Genomic DNA, 11,989 nt, shown 5'->3' with positions numbered 1-11,989 from the left:
TACATAGTTTGGGAGTGACCCCAGCTTTGACCCCAGTCCATGCAGAGTACCTTTCCTACTGTAGTGTACATCTCTACAGCACCACCTTCTGTGACAGCTCCTGCAGCGCAACCCATCTTGAAAACGTCATTTGGACTCTCCCCCGTTCCTGGTTGGGTAGCAGCTACTAAGTGCTGTATTTTGACTGGCTCGAAGCCGCGTCTGTCAGCAGAAAGTTAAGTTGAGCCCTCGTCACCCCAGGCTCTTAAGGGTGATGTGCGGACGGCGGGACTGGGGAGCAGCAGGCTTCGGGGGCCTCGGAGAAGATGAAGCAGCCAAGCGGGCCCGTGGCAGCAGCAGCAGCAGCTCACCCCTCCCTTCCTCAGCCCTGAATGATGTGTGAGGGTGTGTGTATGCTTATGTGCCATGCATGGTGCCAGCTGCCGCCAACCCCCCCGTGGATGGAGCTGGTGCGGTTCTATTGAGCTGAACAGGCAGAAGTTGGGCAGGTGCTGCTGTCACATTGCAGAGCCTGTGTATGGATTGTCTGTGCGAGGTGGACGCGCCTCTGTGTGTTATGGGGATTATTGTCACAGGGTGAGGATCTGAATGGTGTAAAGTTGACGTATTTTCCAGGGAGACATTATAATCCCTCATGTAATGTGACCTTATCCCTCCTCTACCATCCCCACCACTCTCCTTGTCTCAGCTGTGGCTGCACCTTTTTTTGATGTTGTGTTGGTCACTTGCTTCCCCTCCCTGCCCCTTTACCCTCCCTTGTTTCTGGATATATGAAGCGTTGTAAGTCAGACGAATTTCACCCCGAAGAGGTGGCTGCACAAGATGCTTCTTCACCATCTACTGGCATGGATGTGGGAGGAGCAGAGAGCCCATTGCCTGGGGAATTGGGGAGTGCAGGACCATCAGCACCCCCTGTCATTAGAAACAAACCTCCAGACCTCAAGGTAACAATACCTTTATTAGATGCTAATTTTTCTTTGTGTAACCCAGTGCTGACTGTATGTCTTTGTTGAAGTAATTTGAAATATATTTACCTGGAATCTGTTTGCCTAAAAATGGGATGAGGGTTTACTCACTGTGTATTATGGGGGTTACCCTTTCTATTCCCCAAGGGCTGGCTGGAACTACTCTTACAGCTGAATTATTTTAAAATCTGAACATCATGTTAGGTAGGACGGGTCCCTGGGCAAGAAAAGGAATGTGGGGCCTCTTTTATATTTTTATACTGTACTAACAGGAAACTTGTGACCCCTACAGTCCCTGACTCGTGGGGCCCTAAAGTGCTTGGGGCCCTGGACAACTGCCTGGTTTGACCCCATGGAAGCACCACCCTGTTACAATCAGGAAATAAGGTACACATGGTAATACTGATACTTCCTTCCTCTCACAGCAGGTTTATTATTGAACTATGAATCAAGGGAGTTTTCTTTGCAATATAGGGTATACCTCTTTAAGTACTTCTTTAATAAGGGTTTTCCAGCAGTTTTCCTAATATAATATGAGGGAGAAGTAAACAGGGTATGTATGGGGTTTCAGGAAGTTGAATTTAATATGAGGTGGAAGGTTTATAGAATGGCTTGGGACATGGATGTATAGCATAGTATGGGGAGAATATAGTGTGATAAAAGAGATATAGTCTTATATGAGGAGGTTATTAGCAGTCTTACTTCACAGAACTAGGATCCCAGGTTTAATCCCACTCAGAACACTATCTTCTTGGAGAGTGCATGATGTCCCTGTTTATCCGTGGGTTTCCTTCTGGTTGCCTCCCACAACCTAAGAACATATAATTAATTTAATTAGCTTCCGTCCAAAATTGCTCTTAAAGTGTGGTAGGGACCTCACATTATGAGTCTGTTTCTTGAACAGTATGTGGTGTGATTTGTTAAATGTTGTTTTAAAAACTCAGTGAAAGCTTACCAGGCCTAAATATGTGTATTATACTAGAGCGGATAGTCATGCTGGTGTAACATGTTACAGGAGGCTAAAGTGTAATATCAGGTTTACAGTTTAGTGTAAGATCAGGTATACTGTATAGCTCCATTCAGGCATATGGCCATTCTTTGAGTGGGATAGAGAAATGTGATCCATTTGTAATTGTCATTGTCACAAAATAATATCATAACATAATAATGGTAGCTGTTGGACATTAGTATCTACACAGAAGCAAAGCAGTTAATTGGGGCTCCTGCCTCAGTAGCTGTGTAATAGACCACAATGTAAATTATGGCTATATGGCACCAAGGTGGTGATTTAGGTTCCTGATAATAGCCGAATGGCAGGTAGTTGCGCGCCAGTGGAGGTGTGGATTAGTGATATATTTCAGGAGGGGGTTAGTGTTAGGCTTTAGGAGGGAAAGTTAGTGTAAGGCATTAGGAGAGAGGGTTAGAGTGAGCGGGTACCGGGTAATAGTAAAATATCGGTAAGAACACATTACCATTATTTTCACTATCCGCATCATCTGGCACCCAGCTCACCAGGCAGTGCTTCTGCACGTACTTTAACTGGATAGCAGAGCTCTCAGGTATGGACATTTCTTATGAAATTGCAGCTGTTGTACATTGTGCCTACACAGAAAGTCTGTCAAAGCCCACAGGCAGGGACCCTTTTTAACTAGAGAAGCTTTTATGCATTGTGACTGCGCAAAATGGTGGACAAAGCCCACAGACGCAGCCACTTTCATTTTGGTCTGTAACTTTTTTGTCCTCTTTGAAGAACATCTCTCCATAGCAACCTCTTCCTGCACTGATTAAAATCCAGGGACATGAGGATTATATAGATCAGAGCAGAGAGAAAGCCAAGCTTTTCATGTTTATGATAAGAGTGGGCTGACAGGAACTATTACAGTGATATTTCTTGTCAGCTTCCCTGCCTTTTAGAAACTTGCAGTCTAGTGTCAGTACCACCCTTAGGTGACCCAGTTAGACAGCACGGTGGCTAAATGGCAAATGTTATATTTTTGCAATGACTGTGTCCTACTTTCAAATTCTGGATAGTGTTTGCATAGCATTGTTTCCATATCCTAAAATATATTGGTCGTTTAGCCAGCTTTTCTCCAAAATTGTCTATAACTAATATATATATATATAGTCTCTGCTGCATACTGTTCTGGACAGGGCTGTGGAGTTGGAGTCAAGGAGTCGGAGCAATTTTTGGGTACCTGGATTCGGAGGTTTCATAAATTGAGGAGTCGGAGTCAGATGAATTTTGTACCGATTATATAGCTCTGATAAGACTGTGGAGTTGGAGTTGAGGAGTCGGGGTCTGAGCAATTTGTTTGTACCTGAAGTCAGAATGTGAGTTGGTGGTTTCATAAATTGGAGAGTCGAATGGTTTTTGGACTCCACAGCCCTGGTTCTGGGATCAGGTTTGGTGAACCAACAAGAAATTGAGCTCCAGGAATTTGCAACTAGTTGCCAGAGTGTTGTAAAACGACTCTGTTTCTTGGATGCTTTGACTAAATGTATTTATCAACTGTTTATAAAAACTCATTTCAGTGTGGTATAATTTTGTTTTGCTTGCTTGAACCTCAACTTCTTCAGAGCACATGTACATTGCTGTAGTTGTGTAACCATTCTTGGTATGCCCCTTCCTCCAGTTCAAAAGGAGAAGAGGAGGATTGCAGACTAGTGATGTCTGGTAACCACAGAAGTTTAAAAAGCATACCAGATACTGATGAAACTGTTCCAGGAGAGGTAGAGCTCAAGGCTCTTCAAGCCTTCTGCTAAATAGATGTACATCTGGAAATATTCTATTTTAGTTAATATTAGATGATCAATGGATAAGGTGTTAATGGGATGTAAGAAAAAAATGTCATGGACGTTAAAGCCTGTACAGATGCTGAATACCTTTTCCTTGAAACCGTCATGAAGGATTATTGTATGCCAATCAGCTCATTCCATTCTATGGCATGAGGAGGGGGGGGGGGGGGGGACAAATAGGTGCTCCACAACAGGGACACAAATAGCCTAACAACATTTAGGGGAAACCTGTACTGATGTTAAATTTTTGATTACCACAAATTGTCTCAGACAACGAAAATGTTGCATCTGTACATAGCTTTATAATGGCTAAAGCCTTGTGCAAACCATAACATTTGGTTGCCTGGTGCAATCACTTGTTATCTCACCATACAAAACTTGCTGCTCGGCTTTCTGCTGAGTTGCCTGTTTTGCTGTATGAGGCAGGGCTCTGGAGTAAGAGCCTTGGAGTCGGAGCACTTTTGGGTACCTAGAGTCAGAGTTGTTGGTTTCATAAACTGAGTCCGATGAATTGTACTAACTCCACAGCCCTGGTAAGTATTAGACTAAGGAGTCGAAGATGAGTAGTCAGAGCAATTTTGGGTACCTTGAGTCGGTGGTTTAATAAACTGAGGATTTGGGTGATTCTTTTATGGACTCCACAGCCCCGAGGGGACAAGCAGGACTTTAGCTACAGCAGGAAATAGTAGAGGTTGGGAACGTTTTCAGCATATATGATTAGCAACAACTCATATGAAGACATGGAGGGACATTTGTACTAAGGATCAGAAATTATCATTTCAGATGACGAACAGCTAAGGTGCGTCCAATCTCTGATTGAACGCATGCAGAGAGTGTGGACCCCGCTTTCTGCATGGGCTACCAGCTATCTCCAGTGTCCAGTGACAGTTCTTAGAGGACCTGTTCACATATTTCTATACTTGTGCTGTCCAGTGTATTCACTTTACTGCACAAGTGGCATAAATCCCAATTATTTCTTCTGTGTGGCTGGTTCATTTGCACTGCACATAAGTGTGTAACATTTTTGGGCGCAGTCATGTTTGTATGCTGGCACAGTAATGAAGGACAGATGTACAGATGATACATTCCTGATTAATTTGCATTATGTTTTTAAAATGTGCCTTCTCCAAGCATTTGCATTTGTTCCCATTGATTTCCGTGTAGTCACAAAGCCATGGAAGATGCTGCTTATCAGGACATGATACATTATAAAAATGCAATGCTAAGCAAAGTAAAAGCTTGTCAAAAGCTTCTACAAGGACACATTTACACTGCTCCAAGACAACCAATTAAAACATTGCATTGAAGAGAAACCGTAATTAAGAATTGAACTTTATTCCAATCAGTAGCTGATACCCGCTTTCCCACGAGAAATCTATTCCTTTTCTCAAACGGATCATCAGGGGGGTCTGTATGGCTAATATTGTGAAACCCCTCCCACAGTGTGATGTCAGTACCATGGTCCTGACATTTTCCTGTGTGTGAACCTCATTGCATTGTGGGAAATAACAGCTGTTTACAGCTGTTTCCAACTGACAAAAAAGCAAGCAGCATCTCCTTCCACTGACATCACCTGCCAGCAGTAAAAAAGTCACCATGTGATAAATGTCAGAATGTAAATCAGGGAGAGGAAAGATTTTACAATGGGCAAACACTGACTAAATCATTTATACGCAATTATTGTAAAAATGAAGCACTTTTTTTATTACATTATTTTCACCGGAGTTCCTCTTGCTTCAGAAACACATTTTATATGTAAAATGCTAATGTCTGTACAAACGAACCCTAAGGGCTGGTACACACTGCATGTGGTCCGTACAAACAGAGCATACGGGAAAAATGCAACCGCTTTGCCCATGTGCTCACTATGAGTTTTTTCAGTACTCTTGCAAAAACCCTATTCATTTACAGGTATATTGAAAGCAAAGCAATATGCAATCTCATAAAAAGAGTAGTATATTCATGTGTAAATCACTTAAATTTGCATTCTACTAGTGCGAAACAGTGTACATGGATTCCATTATAATGTGGATGTCATTACAACTTTCAAAACATGTGAATTGGAACAAACACAAAAAAATATTGCAAAACATGCAGTATAAACTAAGCTTTATGTACAACCCATATCATTTTTCAAGTTCTTGACTACACTAAGCAAAAATCTGACCTGCACGATTGTTATGGACAGCGAAATGCATTACCCACAGAAGATGATGTTGGGAATGCATTTACATTGCTCTGTTTGCTCTGGTTAGCCATTGGTGATCCGGCTTAATGTAAACTGAGCCTGAAATCAGAATCAAGTTTATTTCGCCAAGTACAACATGAGTTGTACTCGGAATTGGTTTTGGCACAACAGGGTCGGTGGTGGTACAATAGCAGCTTGTTTTAGCATACAATATATACATACAGTACATACATACAGGTATATACAGCAGATGCAGTAGGTACAGTGCAATAGAAGGCATAGAAATATAGCATTGATAGAATGATGTGTGAAAGATGAACCAAGGGGAAGGACCAGGGGGGTAATCCGCTGCCGTCTATGGCACTCAAAACGCTTTGCAGCGTGAAACTAGCCCTAGACTGCGGTGACGTAATTAGATTCTGAGGGACTTGTAGGTGTGAAGGGACCAATCACATAATCATGTCAGTATTGTGATGTAAACACTGCATATATGTATGGAGATAAGGAAACTGCAGTGTGAGAATAGGGTTACAGATGGGGAATAGTAGAATATTGGTGTAATTGCTGCTATTCTACTATCGGGTATATTCTACTGTCGATATTCCATTTATCCATTTTACCGGGTGTCATTAGATCTACACCAGTGGAGTACTGGCCTGCATAACCTTTATCACAAAGGAGGTGAGTATGGACTTTTTATCATTGAAATGTATGCTTTATGTTGTGATTTTAGTTTTTAATTATGCATTCAGTGCTGAATATTTTGTTTCCTCTCTCTACATGTTCTCTGATTGCCTAGATAATGCATAATTATAATTGTGTTTGTAATATGTTGAGGACAACCTGCCTAATATTGTGTAGTTCTCACTTGTAATGACAAAACTGCTCTGAGCTATGAAGGCATGGCTTTGTCAAGAACTCTGTTCTGTGGTATGTTATAGCAAGCCATTAGCAACAGATCCTTATGTCCTGTAAATTGTTACCTGGAGACTCCATGAATCGAACTTTGGGGCACACCCCATGGATGCTTGAGAGGATTGAAATTTGGAGAATTTAGAAACCATAGAAGATATCATTCTTCAGACCAGGCTACCTTCTCTCCATGATCCAGTTCTGATGCTCATGTGCCTATTGTAGGCATTTCTGGCTGTGGTCAAGAGTCAACAAGAGCACTCTAACTAGTCTGTGACTACACAGCCCTGTATGCCTCAAGCTGTCAGTTTTGACACCCTTCTCTCAAGGTCTGCATAAAAGTACACCCGAGACTTGAATAAAAATACAAACAGTCAGATACTTACCTTGGTAGGGGGAAGCATCTGGATCCTAATAAGGCTTCCCCCGTTCTCCTCCAGCTGCTTGATCCAGCACTGGCACTCCCGAACAAGCATCCACAATAATATTTACACTGGCCTTCCTACTCAGGCACACTAGCTGCTTTCCACTCAGGCCCTGGTGGAAATAACCGAGCCCAATTGGGTCCACTCTACTGCGCAGGTGCAGACGACTTGCACCTGTGCTGAAGCAGACCCAGTCGCACTCGGCTTTTTCCGCTGGAGCCCAAGTGGAAACCCACTAGTGCACCTGCGCACAGCGGCAACAAGCTCCAACAAGATGTCTTTCGTGGTGCCAGTGCTGGATTACCTCTGCCGAGGAGGATGGAGGAAGCCTCTTTAGGATCCAGAGGCTTCCCTCTCTCAAAGTAAGTACCCTCCATGGGTACTTACCTTTAGGCAACTGTAGCACTTCTGTAGGCTCAGATTAGAAAGAGATAGCCTTTGCTTTCCATGATCATCAATGATTCTATGACATTTTACATTCCTGTTGTGAATTCACTGGTTATCTTTCCTTGGACCAATTTTGTTAGATACTAACCATTACATATCAAGCGCACCCTGGTAAATCTCCAATTTTCAGGATGCTGTTACCCAGTTGTCTAGCCCTTACTGCACACAGATAATTTGTTTCTCCCTTCTAGCACATACTCTTCAGAAACGCTCTGTTTACTTGCTGCCTGATCTATCCCACCCCTTGACAGATGCGTTTGTTACAGGATAATCTCTGTTATTCATTTCACCTGTGACCGGTTTTAGGATTATCACTTCTTGGTACATGTTGACTAAGGGCCCATTTCCACTAGCACTGAATGTGCCCGATTTCACACACACACGAATATTGATCTGGAATCTCAGCCTATTGATCAATAGACTGGTTCTGAGTTTGTGTGCGTTAAAAAAAAATCTGAAGCGAATTATGGACAACGCGTCCAAATCAAATGAAACAGGGATTTAGATACATAATTGGCGTGTACAAGTACCTCGGAGATGGATGGCCGGTGCTAGTGGAAACCTGCTTTTAGGCTCAGTTAACACTAGAGCCCAAAAAAACATTTTTTTGTTTGTTTTTCTGGACCGCAAAAACTGACATCAATAGGATTCATTTACACGTGTGCGTTTGCAATGGATCCGTTAAATCCCAACTTGCACTATTTTCAAGATAAGTGGATGCTTTACATAGAAGCCTATAGTGGAAGCACATCTATTCCAGACTCTACAAGGACCTCAACAAACCACTGGAGCAGAACTGGTCATTTGTAATCCAGCCCCAGTGTGAACTGTGCCTTAGGGACGGTCTACACGGAAACTTGCACGTTATTTACTGCCAGCTGCGTTTAAGCGTTGCCCGTTCAAGTGTCCCTTAAAATCGCAGACTGTAAAATGCTTGCTCGCAGAAAAGCGTTTGACCGAGACGTCGCGGGACGCCCATGTGAATCAGCCCTTAGACATTTATTGTTAACAAATACGTACACAAATGACCTAAACCCTATTGATCTTTTCTATGTTTTTATGAACATAAATACATCTGAATAAAGGAAAAAAAAAACTAGTTCAATAATTAATATTTCAGGTGAAGTGATTTACAAAGGTATGCCAAAAAAGGAACAGCCAATCATGTTTATCTTTCTAATGGTAAAAACAAGATAAAAACAAGAAACACCAAGAGCCCCAATAGTGTAATATGTACTGGTAAATGGTTACTAGATAGAGTAAATATTAATACTCACAAACCAGGGTTACCATTAGGCAACCACTGTAAAGGCAGGTGGGGAGATTTTCCTGACCCCACTCAGGAATAAGAAGTCGCTCTCTGTAGATGAGAAAAAGGGGGTTCAACCCTCCACCCAGGGTGGACTCAATATTATGCAGGAGAACAGAGGTGCCAAAAGGATAAAAGGAAGCTAAATGAGCTTAAAAACCAAATTCTTGGTAAATAGAGGAGGTAGTGGTGGACTTACCTCCTCCAAGTAGACACACAACGACTGTAGTTTGGAGTTCATAAATAAAATATATTGACTGTGTTTACTACAGTCGTTGTGTGTCTACTTGGAGGAGGTAAGTCCACCACTACCTCCTCTATTTACCAAGAATTTGGTTTTTAAGCTCATTTAGCTTCCTTTTATCCTTTTGGCGCCTCTGTTCTCCTGCATAATCTTTCTAATGGTGGCCATACATGGTACAATTTTTTAATACAATCTTACCATTTCTATGTAATATAAGGGAACTGTATAAATTATCCTTTCAGTATATTCACTTAATTTACCCTTATACTACATAGAAATGGTAAGATTGTATGAAAAAATGGTACCATGTATGGCCACCATAATTGAAGCCAGAATTTGTTGGCTGTTCTGGAGATCTGCTTTGTTTTTGCTCCAGTTTTCTTTGCACCTGTCTTTTTATAAGTCAGTTTCTTTACTATTCAGCTCTGGTATTGGAAAAACGTACTGAATAAACATTGGTACAGTACCAGCTCTTCACTGAAATATTCATACAGCCAGCAGCTTGCTTTCCTCTGCAGAACACCACAAGGTGGAGTGTGCTGAACTTATCTGCATCTAAGACTGTTTCCATAGAGATGCTGGAAAGAGAAGAAAGTTTAGCTGGCTCTGTTTGGTGTGAGAGCTGTGGAGTGGGCTGTTAGTGAGAAGCAGGTTATGGAAATCAGGCAGATAAATGTGATGAGTTTTCTTTTTATATATATATATATTTTTAGTTTAGTGTGTGGAAGACATGCACAACATACAGCAACTCGGCAAATGTACAGATCTCAGGTAGAGTAGTGCATGCTACATAAATCAGCTTTTGCATAGAAAAAAAAAAGATTTTGCAGAATCTGGGTGGTCCTTGTACTGGAACCTGAAGTGAGAGGCATATGGAGGCTGCCATATTTATTTATTTTTAAACAATACCAGTTTCCTGGCTATCCTGCTGATCTCTTTGGCTGCAGTAGTGTCTGAACCACACGCCTGAAACAAGCATGCAACTAATCCAGCCAGACTTCAGTCAGAAACATCTGATCTGCATGCTTGTTCACGGTCTATGGCTAAAAGTATTAGAGGCAGAGGATCAGCAGGACAGCCAGGCAATGTGCATTGTTTGAAAGGAAATAAATATGGCAGCCTCCATATCCCTCTCACTTGAGGTGGGTTAAAAATATGTTGTTTACAGTAGAGCCCTGGTTATCCAGAACTCAAGTAACTAGCAGTCTCAACCAACCAGCACAAATCGCTGGCAGTTCTAACAGTAGTGGAGGAAAACTTCTTAGGCTGTTTGTGGGTATTTTTATGCTTAAAAACTGGGTTCTATGGCTTTCCCCAAGGTTAATATACTTTCAATTACTGTATTTTAACATTTAATACAAAATTCATGGTATGTATATAGAGTGGGGTATGGTACTGTATTAGCTAGGTCTATTTTTAACATTGAGTCTCAAGCAACCAGAAAGCCCACTTATCTTTCATCAGCCAATATCTGTCGGTGCTGGATAACCGAGACGCTATTGCAGTCTTTCTCAACCTTTTTGCCCTGGAGGAACCCTGCAAGTAATTTTCGGATCTCAAGGAACCCCTGAATTTATTTTGCAGGTGGCATGTTCTTTAAAAGCTAGTGTGGCTACATCACTACCTCCTATTGCAGTGCCCTTCATTATAATATCTCCTTATTCTAGTGCTCTTTATTCATGTGCTCATTGTTATCCTGACCCCCAATTTAGTGCTTCTTTTAACAGTATCCCCTATTATAGTGTTCTCTATCATACTCCCCCCCCCCCCCCCCCCGCAACTCCCATGATGCGGAAAAATGCCAAGGAACCCCTGCAGAGTACTTAAGGAACCCTGGTTGAGAAAGCCTGTTCTATTGTATATTTGGGCCTGACCAGTGATGTGAGGTAGCAGTGCGGTTACACAGGTACCAATCACTACAGGAGTACTGTTCTAGAATCAATAAATACAGTGTTCTCAGGATTTTAGAATACTGAATTATATGATTTATTGCCCAATTACACTTTAACTACAGTTGAATTACAGTTAGCATTTCCCCTTGCATCATTTGATTTGCCAGACTATGTATAACTACAAGGAAAAACATATATTTTTTAAAGTGTATGAAACAATTAATAACATGTACTTTCACTCTCCCTGGGAGCCTTCATGTGATTGCACCTATAGGTGCACATGACTCAGCTCTCCCCTCTGCCAGGAGATATTGCTTTGATGTACAGAGAGCAGGAGATACGTTTGTTTTAAAGAGAGTCTGAAGCGAGAATAAATCTCGCTTCAGACCTCATAGATAGCAGGGGCATGTGTGCCCCTGCTAAATCGTCGCTATTGCGCCGCTAAACGGGGGTCCCTTCACCCCCAAATCCCCTCGGTGCAGCGGGGGAGTGCTTCCTGGTTGGGGCAGGGCTAACCGCCGCAGCCCTGCCCCACGCGCGTCTGTCAGCGCGTATCTCCGCCTCTCCCCCGCCCCTCTCAGTCTTCCTTCACTGAGAGGGGCGGGGGAGAGGAGGCGATGCGCCGCTGATAGACGCGACTGGAGGCAGGGCTGCAGCCGTTAGCCCTGCCTCCAGGAGCGACCAAGTCTGCGACCAAGTGTTGCAGTGGGGGGTTTGGGGGTGAAGGGACCCCCGTTTAGCGGCGCGAAAGCGGCGGTTTAGCAGGGGCACACATGCCCCTGCTAACTATGAGCTCTGAAGCGAGATTTAT

General features: G+C 42.6%; 1 protein-coding gene across 2 annotated transcripts in view; it reads left to right on the top strand.

Annotated features, from left to right (window-relative positions):
- Window positions 1-220: 220 nt before the first annotated feature.
- Window positions 221-11,989, top strand: part of TMCC2 (transmembrane and coiled-coil domain family 2) — a 98,967-nt gene continuing 87,198 nt past the window's right edge. For both annotated transcript variants that reach the window (XM_068269581.1, XM_068269580.1), the window contains exon 1: window positions 221-944. In XM_068269581.1, the coding sequence (XP_068125682.1) occupies window positions 771-944 (174 nt within the window). In that variant the 5' untranslated portion in view covers window positions 221-770. The remainder of the gene's footprint in view (window positions 945-11,989) is intronic.

Source organism: Hyperolius riggenbachi, chromosome 2 (assembly GCF_040937935.1).
Source record: "Hyperolius riggenbachi isolate aHypRig1 chromosome 2, aHypRig1.pri, whole genome shotgun sequence".
NCBI lineage: Eukaryota > Metazoa > Chordata > Amphibia > Anura > Hyperoliidae > Hyperolius > Hyperolius riggenbachi.
This window is presented reverse-complemented; position numbering and strand designations above follow the sequence as displayed.